General features: G+C 40.8%; 2 protein-coding genes across 23 annotated transcripts in view; one reads left to right on the plus strand and one right to left on the minus strand.

The window, feature by feature from the left end:
- Positions 1–1015, minus strand: part of ZNF155 (zinc finger protein 155) — a 71102-nt gene extending 70087 nt beyond the window's left edge. The window contains exon 1 of the mRNA XM_063620950.1: positions 711–1015. The gene's annotated coding sequence lies outside the window, so the exon portion shown is untranslated. The remainder of the gene's footprint in view (positions 1–710) is intronic.
- Positions 1016–1167: 152 nt separating this feature from the next.
- ZNF45 (zinc finger protein 45) lies at positions 1168–22374 on the plus strand. 22 transcript variants are annotated; one of them, XM_063620962.1, is made up of 10 exons: positions 1168–1246; positions 1782–2049; positions 3794–3879; positions 5120–5238; positions 7517–7676; positions 7768–7840; positions 9845–9891; positions 12371–12497; positions 13059–13151; positions 17816–22374. In XM_063620962.1, the coding sequence occupies exons 7-10, from the start codon at positions 9877–9879 to the stop codon at positions 19627–19629; spliced, it is 2049 nt and encodes a 682-aa protein (XP_063477032.1). In that variant the 5' UTR covers positions 1168–1246; positions 1782–2049; positions 3794–3879; positions 5120–5238; positions 7517–7676; positions 7768–7840; positions 9845–9876; the 3' UTR covers positions 19630–22374. The 22 variants fall into 22 exon arrangements, with proteins under 22 accessions (XP_063477032.1, XP_055105217.1, XP_063477029.1 ...); XM_055249242.2 differs by lacking the exon at positions 5120–5238; XM_063620959.1 differs by lacking the exon at positions 5120–5238 and having other exon boundaries at positions 3794–3875.
- The last annotated feature ends 264 nt before the right edge of the window (positions 22375–22638 follow it).

Here is a 22638-nt window from a genome sequence, read left to right on the forward strand (position 1 = left end):
ATCTCTAGAAAAGGGGTTGGTAACTTCCAGGTGTTGCCATGGCATTTATAAACTGCCATGGCGCTGGTGGGAGTGTCTTATACTGCTAGGTAGCAAAGGGGACTTACAGGTTGCTTTCCACCACCTGCCGGTTTCAGCAGGTTTCTTATCTGGTCTTGGAATCACGCCCTGCTGCTCTCCTGCCTCAGCCCAAACTGAACATTGTTCAGATGTTTACAGCTACTCCTATTTAGTCAACTTCCATTTTTTGTTTTTTACCCTTTCATAATAAAGTTGGAAAAATATTTAGTTTCTACCTAGGAGAAAAGTGAATAGTATAGCTTTCTGTATTTTTTGCATTTCATGTCTTAATCCCTCACTTCACCTCCCTCTCCTTACTGAATATTCACAGACACTTTGGCAAATCATAAGACACCTTTACAGATTCCTGATTCTGAGAGCAAGAAGCGATGTGATTCCTTAATCTGAACTGAATTTTTTCAAGATTTTATATAGGATACAGCCTATTCAATACTATGATACTTTCTTCAGTATCCTGCGAATGAAAGAAAATTAAGCGCAAGAAAAGTGGAGAATTTTGCTGCTTTTGTTTCATGTCCTGCTGGACGATTGCATCCCCTTTTTTGAGCATTTTTAATCACAGATGAATCCAGACCCATATAATAAAAAGGCTTGTTGCTCAGGGCAGCTCTGGCCACCTCTTTCCTTACCTCTGTTTTTAGCTCACACGTAGCATTCCTTTGTAGTTTCCTCTTTTTTTTCATATTTGCAACTTCTGTCACGTATAAAAGGGAACAATGGCAAAAGGAAAAAGGCTGAGCTCTACAAGCAATGACTTAGACTCCACCTGCTAATTCAAAAGAAATATTGCAGACTGGCGGGAAGTTTAGCCCTACAGAGGATTCTGGGACGTGTAGTCCAGACTTTTGGAGGCACTTCCGCTCTGGGAAAGCGCGGCTTTGTTATTTGCTCCACTGGGGAAATAGGAACCCCTAACCCAGTGCTCAGTGGGTTCGGCGGTACTTCGGCTACTTGAGGACGAGAACACGAAGCTCGCTCCCCTCGGGGATTCTGGGAAATACGATACGGCCGTGGGAGTTGAAGCCGGCACTTCCGCCTAGAGGGGCGGGGCAAAGGCTTCCGTTCCGCCCGGGGATACTGGGAAGTGTAGTTCCAGAGCTCCCTGCTCTCCCAGGCACTTCCGCTGCAAGAGGTTGAGAGCGCGGCCTTCATTCCTCTGGTGGAGGTGAGTGAGCCTTGGGACCCCGCGACCTGTTTTAACTTTTATGGCTTGGTCGTAGGATCAGCGGGGCTCACACTTCGGTCAGCAGGAAAAGACGCTGCGGCGAGCAGCGGAGAGCGGAGTTGAATGGCAGGGCAACTGATTGCCTTACTCTATCCGGAGCCTCTGCGTTCGGGGCGGTTCGGGAGTCCCCAGGTTGGAAGTGGACCTGAATGGGGCGGCATCTGAGGGTCTCCTGGGCTCTCAGCGGCCCGACCCGCCTTCCCCCACCTCCCACAGCTCTGTCGCTTCCTAGCGGTATAACGTTGGGTGAGAACTTAATCTTTCGGTGCTTAGTTTCTGTTCTTAGTTTCCTCTTCTGCAAAAGGGAATATTAACGTTATATATTTGTTTTGACAATTAGTAATATAGTACAAGTAAAATGTGTATAGAATAGTACAGGAATGTGGCAACATGTTGGCTGTTAATATTAAAACTATCATAATAAAAAATACTCATTTTTCAGCAAGCGCCTGGCTCTTCTTTCTGATTCCTGCAGGAAAGGAGGCTGTTCCTGGACTATTTCTGACCTGTTTTTTAAGAAAGAGTGCATCACTCAACAGGTGGCGTCTGGAGTTATCCTCTGTGGATTTTCCAGGATCTCAGACAAGATCGTGCAATCTCCCAGCCTCCTTTCCTTCCCCTGCCCTGACTTCTGAAAGAATGCTGCGGAGAGGAGGAAGGAGAGCATCTTGGCTCCTGGCAGCAGAGCCCCACTGTGACAGGACCTAGCATTCACCTTTCTCTTCTGTTCCGAGTGCGAGAAGGTATTTCATTCCTTGAAAATGTTTCTGCTGCAGAAGTGTTCCGTTATTGTATAATTGGGGAAAATGTGACATGAATATTAGTCACACTAGTTAAACATTGGGTGCTGAGTATCACTCTGAGGGCTTTATAAAAACTAACACACTGAACCTTCACAAAGGCTTTGTGTGGTGGGTTCTGTTCACCTTACAAAGGTGATGTGGGTACTGTGATGTGGGTACTGTGATGTGTGTACTGTTATTACACCAATTATACAGATGAGGAAGTGGAGAGAGCCTAATTTACTTTTCTATATCACAGTGCTAGTAAGAACAGTGGGATTTGTGTCCTAGACTTGGGTTCCTTACGTCTGAATACCCTTGGTCCCACAGTTTGAAATCCGAATTTAGAATTAGAAAATAAAATAGATAAACAATCCATATAAATAATCATAGGAAACTGGCTGCAGAGGAGCCATTTGAGATCAAGCTGGGGAGGGAGGTTGGAATTTTACTGTAGAAGATTTTGAAAGCAAGGTTGAGTTTGGACTTCTTTATAAAATTTTGAAAGAATTCTCATTTAATTTTAAGCAATATTAGTAGTTCATATTCTGATCATAGAGATGCATGTTCTCTGTACAGGATGCAGAAAATACAGAAATATAAAATATTACAAATTTCCTTAATACTAGGATATAGATAATTATTAACATTTTAATGCATTTCTGTTTAGCAGTTTTTAATGTGTTTTTGTCTGTGTTTTATGAAATTGTTATCACACTATTCATAGTGGGTTGTTACTCCTTTATTTTTTACTATGGAAATATCCAAACATACCCAAATATAATGAACTCATGTACAGTCACCCTGCTTCCATCCTTGCTAATCTTACTGCCTCTCTCACCAACTTTTTTTCCCTTGAATATTTTAAAACAAACCCAGATGTTAAGTCAGTAAGACTTAAAAATTAATAATTATCATTAATTGTGTTTTTTGTTTTTTTTTGAGATGGAGTCTGCTCTGTTGCCCAGGCTGGAGTGCAATGGTGCAATCTCGGCTCACTGCAACCTTTGCCTCCTGGGTTCAAGCAATTCTCCTGCCTCTGGCATTACAGGTGCCCATCACCACGCCCGGCTAATTTTTGTGTTTACAGTAGAGACTGGGTTTCTCCATGTTGGCCAGGTTGGTCTCAAACTCGACTTCAAGTGATCTGCCCACCTTAGCCTCCCAAAGTGTCAGGATTCCAGGTGTGAGCCACCATGCCGGGCCTCATTAATTGTTTATATATGAAGGCCAAGGGAGGGGTGATTATATTCATTTGCCAGGGCTGCCATAAGAAAATACTACAAATTCGTTGGATTATACAGAAAAGTATTTGTTACAGTTCTGGAGGCTAGAAGTCCAAAATCAAGGTGTCACCAGTTTTGGTGTCTTGTAAGGCCTCTTCCCTCTGTGTACGTGAGCTCCCTTGCTGTATGTCAACTTCATCACCTCTTTAAAGGTCCTGTTTCCAAAGACAGTTATTTTCTGAGATACCGAGCATTAGGATTTTAACATTTTGAGAGAGGCACACACAATTCAGCCCATAATAGATATTAACAGCAACTCTGAGGTTTTTCACTCCTGGCAGCTAGGAGAATGCTACTTATGTGAGAAAGCGAGAAAGAGTTGCAATTAGGAAAAGGAAGATGATTGATTTTCTTTGCTTTTTTGGAGTTGCACTTGCCACTGGCATATAACTCTTGGTTTCTTATCTCTCTCCCATTAGACTTCAGGGACCTCTGTTTCATGGACATTATCATATTCTTCTCAGAGTACCCAGCAAGAGGCTTGCAAAGAGGAGTTATTCAGTGAGTAAGTGTGATTCATGTAGCTCTCCAACAGGCATCTGGATTTTGGGCGCTACAGCTTGCAATTAGAGAACAAAACAGAAGGATTATCCATAGTCCTTGTCTGTTATCTCACATTTGGTGGGCTGTAGAATCCATCAACTTTTTCAGAGTATTCAAAAGTTGATGTACAATTGTGGATAATATTGTCAAGATCTAAAACAAACTCCCTTAAAGACAAACAAACCACTGTGAAGGTTCAGTTTTTTGTTTTTTGTTTGTTTGTTTTTTGAGATAAAGTCTTGCTCTGTTGCCCAGGCTGTAGTGCAGTGACTTGATCTTGGCTCACTGCAACCTCCACCTCCCGGGTTTGAGTGATTCTCCTGCCTCAGCCTCCTCAGTAGCTGGGATTACAGGCACGCACCACCATGCCCAGCTAATTTTTGTATTTTTAGTAGAGACGGGGTTTTGCCATGTTGGTCAGGTTAGTCTCGAACTCCTGACCTCAAGTGATCAGCCCGCCTCTGCCTCTCAAAGTGCTAGGATTATAGGTATGAGCCACCGTGCCTGGCCAGGTTTAGTATTTATCACATGAAGATTATGATGAAGACTGCTGACATTTGTTGGGTGTTTCTTATGACTTGGAGAATTTCTAGTGCTTTCCATGCACTAGCTTATTTGTTTTTTATGACGGTTCTATTTTATTCTGATTTTAAAAATGAAACAACAAACACACAGACAAGTTAACTGTACAGATGACCTGGTGGCACAATCAGCGGGGCAGAGCCAGAATCAAACCTCAGCAGCTAGGTTGGAACACTCAGTAACTGAATAACCTTGGGCAAGTTACTTGACCTTTCTGTGCCTCAGTTTTCTTACCCGTTAAGTAGGGATGATATTAATAACTACCTCGTAAAGTTTCCGTGAAGTCTAAAAGAGATATGTAACATGTTTGAAATAGTGCCTTGCATATAGTAAGTCCTGTGTGTATTATAGACTAAAGCTGGCCTTCATCTTCTACAGATAAGTTGAAAAATGCAACAAGTTACTGAAGGAGCAAAAGTATATATATATATATATATTTTTTTTTTTTTTTTTTGAGACAGAGTCTTACTGTTGCCCAGACTGGAGTACAGTGGCACAATCTTGGCTCACTGCAACCTCTGTCTCCCAGGTTCAAGTAATTCTCTGCCTCAGCCTCCCAAGTAGCTGGGATTACAGGCGCCCGCCACCACACCCAGCTAATTTTTTTGTATTTTTAATAGAGACGGGGTTTCACCATCTTGGCCAGGCTGGTCTTGAACTCCTGACCTCGTGATCCACCCGCCTGGGCCTCCCAAAGTGCTGGGATTACATGTGTGAGCCACCGCGCCCAGCCTCAAAGGTATATTTTTAAGTATTCTTTTCTTCCCCACTTTCCACTTTTTCTATGGATACTTTTTTGTTTTGTTTGTTTGAGATGGAGTCTCGCTCTGTCGCCCAGGCTGGAGTGCAGTGGCGTGATCTCGGCTCACTGCAAGCTCTGCCTCCTAGGTTCATGCCATTCTCCTGCCTCAGCCTCCAGAGTAGCTGGGACTACAGGCGCCCGCCACCACGCCCAGCTAATTTTTTTATTTTTATTTTTAGTAGAGATGGGGTTTCACTGTGTTAGCCAGGATGATCTCGATCTCCTGACCTCATGATCCGCCCGCCTTGGCCTCCCAAAGTGCTGGGATTACAGGTGTGAGCCACCACGCCCGGCCTCTATGGATACTTTAATTCCATTATATATTTCAACAAATGTGAATAGTTTCTATGATAGTGATTGTTGAAACCTGTAACTCACTCTAATTTGCTGTCTTTTGAACTTAGCGAGTCCCTGTGGGATGATTATATGGTCTATATTGCCTTAATAAAAAGGTCTAAACCTGCACTATCCAATAGTGTAGCCATTAGCCACATGTGATTATTGAGCACCTGAAATGTGACTAGTCTGAATTGAGATATGTTATAATGGTAAGGCACAACAGATTTCAAAGATCTAGTATGAAAAAAAGAAAGTAAAATCCCTCAATAATTCTTATACTGATTACAAGTTGAGGGGATAATACTTTGGATATGTTGGGTTAAAGAAAATATATTGTTGAAATTAAGCTCACTTGCTTCATCTTACCTTTTTCAATGTAGCTATGAGAAAAATTTAAATTACATAAATAGCTTGCCTGCATTATATTTCTGTCGGACAGTGCTGGTCTAAGGGAAGCCTCCCCTTTCATTCTGAGAATTTGCCTCCAGAGGCATTACCAGTGATTCTGCAGCTCTTTCCTCTTAGAGAGAGTTCTAGGGGCATCTTATACTGGAGAGAAGCAGGGAGCTGATAATCAGTAGGCCTGAGTGCCAGGCGGAGCCAAGCCCCTGGCTTCCTGGGTGCCCTTGGACAGTTCCGTCAACTCTTTAAGAGGCAATGTAGAATAATGCAGTGGGTCTTGAACTGTGGTCACATCAGAATCATAAGACCCAGGCCCTAGACTACTTCTATGAGCTTGAACTTCTGTGTTCTTTATTAGTAATTCAGGGGTTCTGGTCACCTATTCACCCCATTGGTGAAGGAGGGATTAAATAAATATTTCCTCTAAGATTGGAAGGTTTTATGTTTCCCTTTTCCATTGTAAGTGTTCTTCTATCTGAAGTAAGAGAACTAAGAATAATTTACTAATAAATCAAGCAGTAATTAACTAATACTAAGGTTTTAATCTGGGTATTTTACTTTGTTTCCACCCTCCGTAGAATCAGAATCATACCCTGAGAGCTACAAAGAGAACTCCTTTTTTCACTGTGTAGGGGCTCTCTGCTGAAGGGTCATGTGGAATCTGGAATTCAGCCCATGCTTCCCCATCATCAAGCCATGTGAAGCTGCAGACTCCCTGAGTGTCTTAGTCCATTTGTGCTGCTATAACAAAAAATACCATAGGCTGGGTGGCTTAAACAACAAAGCTTTATAACTCACAGTCCTGGAGACTGGGAAGTCCATGATCAATTCACTGGCAAATCCGATGCCTAATGAGGCCACTCTTACTGGTTTGCAGAAGCTATTGTCTTGTATCTTCCTGGGAGGAAGAGAGAAAGAGCTAGGTTACTTGCTTTTCTTACAAGGAGAGCAATCCCATTATGGAGGCTTTGCCCTCATGACCTAATTACCTCCTAAAGGCCCCACCTCCCAATAACATCACATTAGGGCTTCAACATAAGAATTTTGAGGGGACACAGACATTGGACCACAGCAGCAATGGAGGGGCTCCCTGACTGTTTCATGTAAAGCAGCTGCATGGGTTTATGTGTAACTTCTATTGATTGTTTAACCTGCCAGAAACTGTTCCATGTGTTTTATGTATACTTAGTCACTTTCACTGACCTTCCTATGAGGTAGGTATTATTATTGTATCCAATTTATAGATTAGACATTAGAGCACAAAGTACTAGCAAGTTGGAGATGCCCGTATTCCAGTACTGGTGGGCTGGTTCTGGAGTCTAGACTGTTCACAACTCTGTTCTCTACTCCCTCAAGCAGCTTCCTTGGCTTCAGAGTCCAATCTCCATTTCTGTGTCTGTCTTTTACCCCTAACTCTGGAGCCCTCCTTTCTCCTTCCATGAGACCTTAGACTCCCATCTCCTTATTTTTGTAGAAGCAACAGAGAGACAAGATTTAGAATACTGGCTCTGGTATGAAAGCCGGATTCAGGTACCATTCCTGCCTGTTGACCTCACGAAGCCTCAGCTTCTTTGCCTGTTAAATGGATACAATTGCCGTCATTGTCATTTGTTGAGAACTCCCTAAAATGCCAGGTACTATGCCAAGGGCATTGCATAAATTCACTCATTGATTCCTCACAGTAATCCTACGATTAACATCCTGTTTTCATTTCCCTTCTTATAGCTGAGCATAGGCACAGAGGTTTAGGTGTTTGGACCAAGGTCACACAACTGATACAACAGTAGCTTCTTCACAGGTATGTGTGAAGTACCTTAATGAAACATCATGTGCCAAGTTCTTCATAAGGTCCCTAATATGTATTTAGTTAAATATCACCATTTTTGTTGTTATTATTGTGCTTACTATAGCTTGTTAATTTCAGTGACATTGATTATCTAATTTATAGTTGCATAAGTCTTGCAAAGTCACGATTTTTTATTAAATTTTCTCTGTCTCTATGATAGTCTTTTTAAGGCCCTACTGTTAAGGTAAATTTTGCAAGGTTTTTTTTTTAGATTTTTTTTTTTCTCTTTAGAGATGGAGTATCACTCTGTTGGCCAGGTTGGTCTTGAACTCTTGGCCTCAAGCAATCCTCCCACCTTGACCTCCCAGAGTGCTAGGATTATAGGCATGAGCCACTGTGCACAGCCAAATTTTGCAAGGTCTTATATACCTTTTAGAAACCAGTCCATGTAGTCAAATTCACAGACACAATGTGGTTATCAGGGGCTGGGAGGGGGAATGGGGAATTACTACTTAATGGGTACAGAAAAAATTCTGATGATGGATAGTGGTGATGGTTGCACAACAATGTAAATGTACTTACTGAACGTAACCACTTAAAAAATGGTTAAAATGGTAAATTTTATGTTACATATTTTACTATCAAAAAAAGCAGTCATCTGTGTACAGTAGTCCCCCTTTATCCACAGCAGACACCTTCCAAGACCCCCAGTGGATGATTTAAACCTTAGATATTACTGAACCCTAAATATACTATGTTTTTCCTTTACCTACATACTTATGATAAAGCTTAATTTATAAATTAGGCACAGTAAGAGACTAACAACAATAACTCATAATAAAATAGAATAATGATAAAATACTGTAACAAAAGTTCTATCACATGGTCTCTCTCTCTCTCAAAATATCTTACTGCACTGTTCTCACCTATTTTTGGACCATAGTTGACTTCAGGTAACTGAAACCACAGAAAGCAAAGCTATGGATAGGAAGGACCACTGTATTCTTAAGTATTATTGCAAAAGCCTCAAATTAAGTATGGGAAACCAAGAGAGAATAACAGGTATTTCAGACGTTAAAGGCGAGGTTAAAGCACAAACCTCTACTAAAGAATTCATTGGCTGAGTGTGGTGGCTCACACCTTTAATCCCAGCACTTTGGGAGGCTGAGGCAGGAGGATCACTTGAGCTCAGGAGTTTGAGACCAGCTCGGGCAGCATAGCATGACCTCATCTCTACAAAAAGTCAAAAAATTAGCTGGACATGGTGGTGCACACCTGTGGTCCCAGCTACTTGGGAGGCTGAGGTGGGAGGATCGCTTGGGCCCAGGAGGTCAAGGCTTTAGTGAGTCATGCTTGTGCCACTGCACTCCAGCCTGGGCAGCATAGCAAGACCCTCTCTCAAAAACAAAAAAAAGAATTTATTGGTAGAAACCATTAATGAGGACAGGTTTTATGTTACTGAATGTTATGTGCTTTTCTGCAGCTAAGAAATATGGTACTCTGAAAATATTCTTTGAGCTTTTTCCGTCCTCATTTAATTTGTAAACAATCATATGAGGTTATTAATTCTCTCGTTAATCTCTTCATCTTATGGATGAAAGAACTGAGGCACAGAGATATTAATAATTTGTCCTGGATTTCATAGCGAATAAATAGCAATGCCATAAATCTAGGCATTTGGCTCCAGAGGGGTCAAATACTCTTAATCTGGGTATTTTACTCTCAATTTCTACTCTCCCTAGAATCAGTCATACCCTGAGAGCCACAAGGAGAAATTATGTTGGGGGCACACTCTGTGTGGTCAGGCAGGTCACTTGCTGCCAGGGTCTTACAGCCAAAGGGACAAGTTTCTGGAATCTAGCCTAGTCTCTGTTCATCAAGGCAGCCTGAGGAAGGAACACTGTTGCTATTTCATGTCAAAAAAAAAACAAAACAGCTATGTAGGTTAGTGACATCCTTGGCCAAACTCTCATGGCTTTTTTCTCCTTCCCCCATGTTTTCTCCTTCCCTCTTAAGACTTGGCAGTTCTCCAGAAGGAGGAGGACAAAATGACAAAGTCTAAGGTGAGTTGGACCTCCCTTTCTCCATAATAATTGTCATCTCATTTCGGAAAGATTACACACACCTTATTCTCTTTGTTAGGGAGATGAAGGAGAACGGTAGACATTTGAGAACCTCTTGTGTGCCAGATGCTTGCTGCTTTTTACTTTTGTGTTGTTTAATTTTTGTTGCTTTATTTTATGACTTTATAATTTGATAAATAAGCATAGAATAGAAAAGTCAGTAACAGAATAAAAATCTCTCATTTTCCTACTGTTTCCCTTACAAAACAACTGTTTTGATTTTCCCTGTTCTTTTCCTCAGATGTATTCTTAACTGTGTATTCGTAAGCATTGTATAGACAAAATGTTCAAGTTACACCTTTTCTACTAAATATTACTTGCCCCATATTTTTATAGTCCCTTGAATTGATGTTACTCTGTGGTATGTGTGTGAGATAACTTTTCTCCTCATTCTTCAACGTTTAGGTAGTTTAGAATTTGTACTGAAAACTGTTACTACAGTTTTCCCACAAATAACCATTTTTTCCAGAAAGCAATTTGAAGGAGTTTTGCTATTATTTACTTTTAATGTTATAGAAACACTATATTGAAAAAGTACTTTTGATATGTGGTACTTTGGATATTTCATATGTCAATGATTCAAATATGACATCGTGTGACATGATGTCACCGATCAGAGAAAATATTATTAGATATTTCCATGTAAGAAAGCTAGATTTTTCTTACCCAGGCCTGAGTTATACCCTGTGTATATTTACTTACTGATCTGTATTGTTTTACTCTTATGTTAACTTATTTTATTGAAGTAATAATGTACTTAATTTTAAAAGTCTAGCAGTACAAGAGGACTTACCAGATACTTTTCTTACTGTATTTATTCCTCAAACCAACTTTATGAGGCAGTACTTGGTCTCATGTGCATTTTAATTACAAAGAAACAAGACTGTAGAATTGTGGAAAGTTGCTTAGTTTCATATAGGATACCAAAGATCCAACTGATTTCAAAAGCCTCCAGGATTTTTACTTGATTGAAGAGAGATAGGCAAAGGAAAAGAATTCTCCACTCAGTGGACCTGGCCCTTTTTGTGTGGGTGCCTAGCTTGTCCTGGTTAGTGGAAGATGCCTCAGATAATACTGTCCCTACTTGATTCACTCTCCAGTGGCCTCTTCTTCTCTATGATCACTGTCATTCATTTAGGGCACCTGAATGTTCAGGGCTCCAGGAATGAACAGTCTTCATATGAAAAGTTAAAACAATATGATAATGCTGGCCGAGCACAGTGGCTCACACCTGTAATCCCAGCAGTTTGTGAGGCCGAGGCAGGTGGATCACTTGAGGTCAGGAGTTTGAGACCAGCCTGGCCAAACATGGCGAAACCCCATCTGTACTAAAAATACAAAAATTAGCCTGGCATGGTGGCACACGCCTGTATTCCCAGCTTCTTGGGAGGCTAAGGCACAAGAATCACTTGAACCCAGGAGGCAGAGATTGCAGTGAGCTAAGATCGCACCACTGCACTCCAGCCTGGGGAACAGATCAAGGCGCCGTCTCAAAAAAAAAAAAAAACCCAATACGATATGCTAGTGCTTCTTTATCATGGGTGACTTTACCGCTGCCCACCGCCCCTCCCCCCCCACTGGCAACATCTGGAAACATTTCTGGTACCACAGGTCAGGGGTGCTACCAGCATCTAGTAGGTAGAAGCTAAGTATGCTGCAAAACACTACAGTGCCCTAGACACCCCCACACAGCAGACAACTGTCCCGTCCGAGACAGCAATAGTGTTGAGTTTGAGAAACACTCTTTAACACAAAGCTATACAACACCAGCAAAATGTAGGTGAACAACAACGTATATGCTAAAAAACAACGACTTAAAATCATCACTAGAAATTTTACAGTTATAAGATAAAATTCTAAATGGAATATCAATAACAGAACAGTAACAGGCGAGATACCAAAGAAAAATAAAGATGTCCAGTAAATATACGAAAATATGATCTTACAAATTAATTACAGACCAAAAAACCCAGTTGTTTCTTACTGAACAGATTGCCTAGGATTTTTAAAAAATTGGTTATATTCAGTGTTATCTATGGTATGGAGAATCAATGATACTTACTTTCTCTTGGGGGAAGGATAAGATAGGGAAAAATTGAAAAGAAAGTCTGTCGTACATCATAATTTGGAAGTTGCATATTCTTTGACATTGTGATTTTTCACTTCTTGGAACTTACCTAAGAAAATAGGTGGGTAATATCTATGCAAAAAGTTGTTCTTTACAGCATTTATTATGACAAGGAAAAACCTCTAAAATACAATACACTTTATATGGTGTGTTTAACTGTAGTAAAGTTGAGTATGGTCTCTTAAGAATCTGGCACCTTTCCCTACACATCTTTTTCACTTTTCTCAGTGCTATCCCTCTTCCAGTGAACCTTTATTGCGAGATTTAGGTAGCGTGTGTTTGATGTTGTAGGAGGCAGTGACATTCAAGGACGTGGCTGTGGTCTTCTCTGAGGAGGAGCTGCGACTGCTGGACCTTGCCCAGAGGAAGCTGTACCGAGATGTGATGCTGGAGAACTTCAGGAATGTGGTCTCAGTGGGTGAGGACAGGCATTCTCTGACTGAACATTGGCTCCCTCTGGTGTCTCTCCGTCCTTGGGTATACAGGGCTTTGGGGCTCTTGAACTGGTTTTCAGTTTTCTAATCATCCATCATAAGACAGATATGGCATTTTTAAAGTCTTTCTCCCCTGGCGAAAGTGTGTATTTTGTTAATGAACTATAAATTGACAGCATGACAACTATACAGTTTTATCCTTTCTCAAATTGTGGTCATCTCCAATTAGTAGGTCATGCTATACATTTGATGAATTATACCATTGGTTTTTTTAATGAAATAAAATTGGGTAGAAAATGTCAGAGCACTTGGCAATAACTGCACATTGCAGCAAAAAATATGTCCTGTTGCCAAGAAGAATGTGAGAGACAGTGGAGAGGGTATGATGAAAACATTTTTTTCCAGTAATTTATACTTATATCTGCATATCTTGGGTCTTTGCATGAAATATACTTCCTCCAGTGGGTCATGAATAGAAGTATGGAAAACACTAGTTTTGATGTCTTGAAGACTAATTATAAACCTATGTCCTTGCCTTTTCACAGGGCATCAGTCCACACCAGATGGTCTACCCCAGTTAGAGAGAGAAGAAAAGCTGCGGATGATGAAGATGGCAACCCAGAGAGATAACTCCTCAGGTGAGGAGGGGCTGGGGCTGCTGGACTTTTTTCTGTTAGTCTTGGAGATATTCCAAGATTGGTAAACAAAAATATGTGACGAAGGCATAGTCTAGAACAGTTTTTTTCCGCCTGATGAATATCTAATTCTAATTTATTGGGTGCTTTTGGATATATGTAGATCTGTATTCATTAACCCACTTAGTTTGTTCAGGATGCTAAAACAAAATACTACTGACTGGGGGATTTATAAACAACAGAAATTTATTTCTGACATTTCTGGGGGCTGGGAAGTCCAAGTTCAAGGCACCAGCAGATTCAGTGTCTGCTGAGGGCCCACTTCCTGATCCAATGACAGCACCTTCTTGCTGCGTCCTTACATTAAAGGGGCAAGAAATCTCTCTCAGGCCTCTTTTATAAGGGCACTAATCCTATTCATGAAAGATCTGCCCTCATGACATAATCACCTTCCTAATGCCTTAGGAGTTAGGATTTCAACATACAAATGGCAAGGGCACACATATTGAGACCACAGCACTCACATCTAATGAAAGCTTAGCTTTAGTTGTAATCAAATTGAATATCATTTCCCCCTTGTGCCTTTCCTGTAGCCGTTAACAGTGAATCTTGCTCACTTGGTGAAGAACTACTTTTTAGAATAAAGATTCTCATAGCCACTTTTAAGGCAAGTCCCCTATAAAAGAAAAACACTTTACACAAGGAAAAAATAATGTTTAGAGAATAGCTTTTAAGTCTTTCCCTTTAAAAATTTTCTTTGTGGCAGGCAACCATCCACCTCTTCCAAAGAGAGTTACAGAAAAGAATATTACTTATCATTTTTGTCATCCCTATTCAAATATGGTATGTATGGTAATGCCTTTATTTTCTACAAAATTAGCCACTAAGCCAATAAATGTTATAGAAGATAGCCATTAAATAAACATTAATTTTACATTATATAAACATTAAACATTATATAAACATTAAATAAACATAAATAGCTATTAAATAACCATTAAATAAAACATTACCAATAGCCATTAAATAAACATTAAATAAAAATGCTAAAGAAGGTAGATTTTAGTTTTCTCTTCATTGTAATAAGGGCCTAACATATCATTTTCAATTAGAAACATTATAACCTGGGCAAAATAGGGAAATTGCCCTCCTCAAATTGACACATTCTCAGGAAGACCAAAAAAAGTCACATTTTAAAGTGAAAACTTGGCCGGGCGCGGTGGCTCACGCTTGTAATCCCAGCACTTTGGGAGGCCGAGGCGGGTGGATCACGAGATCAGGAGATCGAGACCACAGTGAAACCCCGTCTCTAATAAAAATACAAAAAATTAGCCGGGCATGGTGGCGGGTGCCTGTAGTCCCAGCTACTCGGAGAGGCTGAGGCAGGAGAATGGCGTGACCCCAGGAGGCGGAGCTTGCAGTGAGCCGAGATCACGCCACTGCAGTCCAGCCTGGGTGCCTGGGTGACAGAGCGAGACTCCGTCTCAAAAAAAATAAAAATTAAAAAAAAAAATAAAAGTGAAAACTTGCGGTGAGGCATGCTGGCTCACGCCTGTAATCCCAGCACTTTGGGAGGCTGAGGCGGGTGGATCACCTGAGACCAGGAGTTCCAGGCCAGCCTGGCCAACATGGTGAAACCCCGTCTCTACTAAAAATACAAAAATTAGCCAGGCATGGTGGCAGGCACCTGTAATCCCAACTACTCGGCAGGGCTGAGGTAGGAGAATCGCTTGAACCTGGGAGGTGGAGGTTGCAGTGAGCCTAGAGCCCGCCATTGCACTCCAGCCTGGGCAACAAGAGTGAAACTCCATCTCAAAAATAAATAAATAAAAATAAAAGTGAAAACTTGCAAAATATATACAGACATGACAAACTACTTAGGCTTCAACGTAAAGGAAACATCTGTTTTCCAAGTTTCCATTATTACAATATAACTTTCTATTTGAACAATTTGTTTGATTAAGAAATTAATACCTTTCTTAATCATTTAAGCTAGGAGGTTTCAAACTTTTGAGTGTGAGTTACAATAAGAAATACATTTTGGCAGGGCACGGTGTCTCACGCCTGTAATCCCAGCACTTTGGGAGGCCTAGGCGGGCGGATCACAAGGTCACGAGATCGAGACCATCCTGGCTAACGCGGTGAAACCCCGTCTCTACTAAAAATACAAAAAATTAGCCAGGCGTGGTGGCGGGTGCCTGTAGTCCCAGCTACTCATGAGGCTGAGGCAGGAGAATGGCGTGAACCCGGGAGGCGGAGATTGCAGTGAGCCGAGATCGCGCCACTGCACTCCAGCCAGGGCAACAGAGCAAGACTCTGTCTCAAAAAAAAAAAAAATAAAGAAATATATTTTATATCATAAACAATACAAACATTCACATATGGGTAGATGTGTGTGTGTGTGGCCTTAAACAAGAATTTATGCAGAGAAATACATATACTGCTTACAAAACACGTCTAATATTTTTCTGTTCTGTTAATGCTTGTCACAAGCTGCTGAATTAATTTCAAACTCACTAATAGTCCTAGCCTTCAGTTTGAAAAACAATGGCATGATCCATATAGAAAAATGTATTTACATCCATCCATTTTTAAGTCTGCTTTCAGAGACAGCATTATTCCCGAGGCTCTAAATATTGACTCCTACTTGTAAAAGGAAAAATTTCAAAAACAGAGAACAAAAATTTCAGAAGCAATCAATCACTGGATCCCCTGGCCACTTTTCTGCCTTACGATTTTTTTTTTCTTAAGTAATTCTTACCATGATTTTGTGATCAGCATGATTTTCTCATCAGCACCATCCACTTAGCTTAGCCCTGCATCTGGTGAAACCTTTAAACTTCCCAGAGGAATCGCTGTTTCCAGTCCCTTTCCCATTATGCATAGTTTACTTGAAAAAGTTCTTTCACTTTTGTAATTTGGCTCAAAGTCTCCCAGAGAAGACAAGTGGGAATTCTTTTATTCAACACGTCTATTGAACACTGTGTGTCAGGCAGAGCTCTTGGGTGATGATAAAGTGGTGAATGATATAAAATGCTTATTCTCATGGATGGCAACATCCATTCAACAGAGACATAAAAAATAATAAGGGACATATATAGTTTGTCAGACGGTAATATGTGCTTTGTCAAAACAAAACAGGTGAATGGAAATTGCCAGGGATGTAAGGTAGATGGGGAGAATTTACTATTTGATATCGAGTGGGAAAGAGGCCTCACTGGGCTGGGTGTGGAGGCTCACAACTGTAATCCTAACACTTTAAGAGACTGAGGCAGGTGGATAGCTTGAGCTCAGGGGCTTGAGACCAGCCTAGGCAAGATGGTGAAACCCCACCTCTACAAAAAATACGAAAATTAGCCGGGCGTGGTGGTGTGCTTCTGTAGTCCCAGCACCTTGGGGGGATAAGGCAGAGAATCACTTGAGTTAGGAGGTAGAGGCTGCAACGAACCATGTTTGCACCACTGCACTCCAGCCTGGGTGACAGAGTGAGACCCTGTCTCAGAAAAAACAACAAAAAAAAAAGAGGGCCAGGTGCGGTGGCTCACACCTGTAATCCTAGCACTTTGGGAGGCCAAGGCAGGTGGATCACGAGGTCAGGAGTTCAAGATGAGCCTGACCAACATGGTGAAACCCCCTGGTGGTTATGGAAACTTTAATTGCTATCAGGTTTTTGAATAATGTATGTTATTACCGTAAACCTCTTTTCCCCGGTGTTCTCATGGAGGATATTTCCTAGCAAGAGGTAAAGGACCACTATCTGTTTACACTCGAACTTTAGGTATGTAGGTCAGCAATCCCCAATCTTGGCACCAGGGACTGGTTTGTTGGAAGACAGTCTTTCCACAGATTGGGGTCGGGGGGATGGTTTTGAAATGGAACTGTTCTACCTCAGATCATCAGATCTCAGTTAGATTCTCATAAGGAGCACACAACCTAGATCCCTTGCACACGCAGTTCACAATAGGATTCGCGCTCCTCTAAGAATTTGCACCACTGATCTGACAGGAGGCGGAGCTCAGGCGGTAATGCCCACTGGCCTCCTGCTCACCTCCTGCTGTGTGGCCCAGTTCCTAACAGGCCACGGACTGGTACTGGTCCACGGCCCACAGGTTGGGGGCCCTGACTTAGGTGATAAGGTATTTTCTGAAAAATGTGTGTCTTTCTAACTAGCACAGTGCCTCAAAATCTCCCAACCTTGGAATAAACTTCCAATAAAATAATCCCAGGCAAAGGTTTTTGAAAATTTATGTGTAGGAGTTTTACTAGACATTTTGAACAGGGCCACTTTGTTCAGATGTCTATGCAGTAGGCAAATTTTGTGGAAGCTATTCATTAGACATCTGCTACAGCAAAAAACGAGGCTTTTAGTAAGGTGCAATTTCTTGTTAAAGATTTCTTAGGAAACATGTTTCCTGTTCTGCAACCACCACATTTTTACCTGGTAGCTCACACAGAAATTTAGGTGATTCTAAGCAGGTCTCATTAATGTGCAGTGAATGAGAACCTGGTGACTCCCTCTTGGTTTCTTGGTACATGTACATGATGATAAAGAGAAATGGAACCTTCTTCTGGTTCAATGAAGCCTGTGGGCCTGAGTTTATAAACTTGACATCTTGGAACAAAACATTATTCACATGCCCCATCTCCACTTTTCTTTATCCTTTTAGGAGGCAAGAATCTAAAAGAGATGGAGACTCTCCAAGAAGTAGGATTAAGGTACCTGCCTCATGAAGAGCTTTTCTGCTCCCAGATCTGGCAACAGATTACAAGAGAATTAACCAAGTATCAAGATTCTGTGGTAAATATTCAAAGAACAGGCTGTCATTTGGAAAAACGAGATGATTTGCACTATAAAGATGACGGTTTCAGTAATCAGAGTTCTCACCAAGTTCACCACAGAGTCCACACTGGTGAAAAACCCTACAAAGGAGAACAGTGTATGAAAAGTTTCAGCTGGAGCCCTTATTTTCAAATTAACCGAAGGGCTCATGCAGGAGAGAAGCCCTACAAATGTGAAAAATGTGATAATGCCTTCCGTCGGTTTTCAAGTCTTCAAGCCCATCAGAGAGTCCACAGTAGAGCAAAATCATACACAGATGATGCAGCTTATAGGAGTTTTAGCCAGAGGTCACATCTTCACCATCATCAGAGAGTTCTCACTGGAGAGAATCCGTACAAATATGAAGAGTGTGGGAGGAATGTTGGGAAAAGCGCACATGGTCAAGCTCCTCTGATAGTTCATACGGGAGAGAAATCCTATAAATGTGAGGAGTGCGGGGTCGGCTTTAGTCAGAGATCATATCTGCAAGTTCATCTGAAAGTTCACGCTGGAAAGAAACCGTATAAGTGTGAAGAGTGTGGGAAGAGCTTCAGTTGGCGCTCACGACTGCAGGCTCATGAGCGAATCCACACTGGCGAGAAACCATACAAATGCAATGCGTGTGGCAAGAGCTTCAGTTACAGCTCACACCTTAACATTCATTGTAGAATCCACACAGGAGAGAAACCCTATAAGTGTGAGGAATGTGGGAAAGGTTTCAGTGTGGGTTCACACCTTCAGGCCCATCAGATAAGCCACACTGGAGAGAAGCCATACAAATGTGAGGAGTGTGGGAAAGGCTTCTGCAGGGCCTCAAATCTTCTGGACCATCAAAGAGGCCATACTGGAGAGAAACCATATCAGTGTGATGCATGTGGTAAGGGCTTCAGTCGTAGCTCAGATTTTAACATTCATTTTAGAGTCCATACAGGGGAAAAACCCTATAAATGTGAAGAGTGTGGCAAAGGCTTCAGCCAGGCCTCAAATCTTCTGGCCCATCAACGAGGCCACACTGGAGAGAAACCCTACAAATGTGGTACATGTGGGAAGGGCTTCAGTCGGAGCTCAGATCTGAATGTACACTGTAGAATCCATACAGGAGAGAAACCCTATAAATGCGAGAAGTGTGGTAAGGCCTTCAGTCAGTTCTCCAGCCTTCAGGTGCATCAGAGAGTTCACACTGGAGAGAAACCATATCAGTGTGCAGAGTGTGGGAAGGGCTTCAGTGTAGGTTCACAGCTTCAAGCCCATCAGAGGTGCCACACTGGAGAGAAACCCTATCAATGTGAGGAGTGTGGGAAGGGCTTCTGTCGGGCCTCAAATTTTCTGGCACATCGTGGAGTCCACACAGGAGAAAAACCATACCGATGTGATGTGTGTGGTAAGCGCTTCAGACAGAGATCCTACCTTCAAGCCCACCAGAGGGTCCACACAGGAGAGAGACCATACAAATGTGAGGAATGTGGGAAAGTCTTCAGCTGGAGCTCATACCTTCAAGCCCATCAGAGAGTTCACACTGGAGAAAAACCATACAAATGTGAGGAGTGTGGGAAGGGCTTCAGTTGGAGCTCAAGTCTTATCATTCATCAGCGAATCCATGCTGATGATGAGGGTGACAGGAACTTTCCTTCATCAGAGGATTCACACAGGAAAACTCGATAAAATATGTTTTACTATCTCAGATGGGTGCTGAAATATTTTAATAATCAGAGCTATCATAGACAAAACATTTGTTTTATAGAGTCAGTAGTTCAGCCAAGTGATTGGGAGACCACACAGCAGAGAAGCCTCACAAGAGTGGAGACATATGGACTGCATTCAGAACATTGACCATTAGCTGATACATGCAGACAAGAGGATCAGGAAGGATGAGTCTGATCTGGAGTAAACCAGAAGTACTAAGATGGAAATGCTGAATTCTGTTCCACTAGAATATAAGATCCAAGAGGGTAGGGACTTTGTTGACTGCCAAATCTACTCTGCGTTTTCAGTGCCTAACACGTTGTAATTTTTCAGTAATATTTGAAATTACTGTCATATTTGAAATTCAGTAATATTTGACATTTTTATCTCTAAAAGTTTCTCTAAAATTGTACTCAGAAGAAGAATTCTGCAAGGCTTGGAGGATATATGTTAGTCATATGGCCTGATTTTCCCATTTTTGCAGATCTCGTGGGCGAGTGTTTATCAAACTGAAGGTTGCAGCTTGTTAGTGGGTCCAGAAATCAGTTTCTGGCTAGCAACTAGAAGTTTTGTATGTTAACAGTACTTTATTGAGGTGTAATCTGCATGCAGTAACATGCACAAGTCTCAAGTTCATGGCTTCCTGAATTTTGACAAATGTAATCATCACCAAGATCAATGTATACAATATGTCTATCAAACCAAAAAGTTTTCTTGTGCCCATTTCCAGTCAATCCCACCTCCAGTGCCAAGTGTTATGATTTCTATACCATAAATTAATTAGGTCTGTTCCTGAGCTTCCTATGGATTTAGTATGTACTCATATCTGGATTCTTATGATCAAATGTATGATCATCTCAGTAGATTCAGAGAAAACATTTGACAAAATGCAGCATCCACTCATGATGAAAAAATTCTTCAATGAGATAAAAGGCATCCATGAAAATCATACAAGCTAACATTCTTTTTTTAATTAGGGAATAATTTATATACAGTGTAACTGACTCTAATGTATCATTATGCATTTTGGCAAGTGCTGCTATGTGAACACCACCATCACAATCAAGATATTCTACAGTTCTAGTACCCCCTGCCCTGAAACTTGCTTGTTCTGTTTAGTCAGCTCCTCTCCCCATCACCAGCTCTTGTCAACCACTGACTCATTTTCTGTCTGTATAGTTTATATCATTTCCAGAATGTCATATAAATGGAATCCTAGAGTATGTTTCCTTTGGAGTCTGGCACCTTTCACTTAATGCTTCTGAGACTCATCTGTCTTGTTGCATATATCAGTACAGAAGTCATTTCTTTTATTGCTGAGTAGTAGTCTGTCATATGGATGTTCCACAGTTTGTTTATCCATTTATCACTGGTGGGATACTTGGGTTTTCAGTTTTTAGTGATTATGAAGAAAGCTGCTGTCAACATTTGCAAACAGTTTTGTGTGTCCACATTTTCTTTGTCTTAGTAAATATCTAGGAGTGGAATTGCTGGGTTGTATGGTAACAGTATACTTATCTATGAAAAACTGACAGACTTTTCTAAAATAACTGTACCATTTTACATTCCCACCACCAGTGTATGAAAGTCCCAGTTCCTTAACTTCACTGACAATTGGTATGTCAGGGTTTGGTTTCATTTTTATTTTGTTATTAGGATTTCAAAGGTTTATAGTGGGATTTCATTTTGGTTTTAATTTACACTTCCCTAATGGCCATTGAGCATCTTCACTGCTCGTTTGCTATCCATATGCCTATTTTCTTTTGTGAACTATGTTCAAATCTTTTGTCCATTTTTTTAAAACCTGGATTGTTTCTTACTGATTTTTGAGAGTTCTTTATATGTTCTGGATCGATATCTTTGTCAGTTATGTTTTTGCAAATATTGTATACCATTATGTGGCTTGTGTTTTTATTCCATTAACAGTATTTTTCGCACAAGAAACTTTTTTTAATGAAGTTCCTTTTTTGTCTTTGATAGATTGTGCTTTTGGTTTCAAATATAAGAACTCTGCCTAATCCAAGGTCACAAAGATTTTCTCCCACTTTTTTATCACAACTTTTATGTTTTCAGGCTTCATATTTAAGTCTATGATATATTTGAGTTAGTATTTATATAAGATGTGAATCTTTATATAAGGGAGGTCCACTATTTGCATATGAGAATCCAATTATTCTTTCAGTATTGCCATGGCACCTTTGTGAATCCATTAACCATACGTGTATGGGTCTTTTTCTGGCCTCAGTGCAGTTTCATTGTTTTATGTGTCTATCATTTTGCCAAATATTGCACATCTTGACTTTTGTATATGTATGTAATGTCTTGAAAGCAGATAGTGTGAGTCTTCCAACTCATTATTTTATTTTGGCTATCAAATTTGTTTGCCTTGCCATAATTTCCAGAATCAGCTTTGTCATCTGTAAGAATAATTTGCTGGGATTTTTATTGAGATTGCAGTGAATATATAGATGAGTTTGGGGACAATTGACATTTTAGCAATACTGAGAATGTTCTAACCCATAACACAGTATCTGCCTATTTGTTTAGGGCTTCCTTATTTCATCAATAATTTGTAGTTTTAACATGCAGATCCTGCACATACTTTATTAGATTTATACCTACATATTCCTTTTTTGGGGTTCTGAATTAGTACTGTTTTTCAAATTTCAATTTCCAATTGTTCTTTTTCAATATATAGAAATACAGTTGATTGTTTTATGTTGACCTTGTGTCCTATGATCTTGCTAAACTTAGTTATTGGTTTAAGTAGCTGTTCAATTGATTGCTTGGGATTTTCTGTGTAGACAATCTTGTCATCTGCAAAAAAAAAAAAAAAAATTTGTTTTTCCCTCCCAATCTATATGCCTATTACAGCACCTCTACTATGATGTGGGGAAACTCCTTCCAAGGTTAGGTTTGTATTTCAAAACTCCTGACGGTAGTCCTTTGGAATGATCAAAGAAAGATGATTACAGGGGTGGGAGGGCT

The sequence above is a fragment of the Symphalangus syndactylus genome, chromosome 17, assembly GCF_028878055.3.
Source record: "Symphalangus syndactylus isolate Jambi chromosome 17, NHGRI_mSymSyn1-v2.1_pri, whole genome shotgun sequence".
In the NCBI taxonomy this organism is placed as follows: Eukaryota; Metazoa; Chordata; class Mammalia; order Primates; family Hylobatidae; genus Symphalangus; species Symphalangus syndactylus.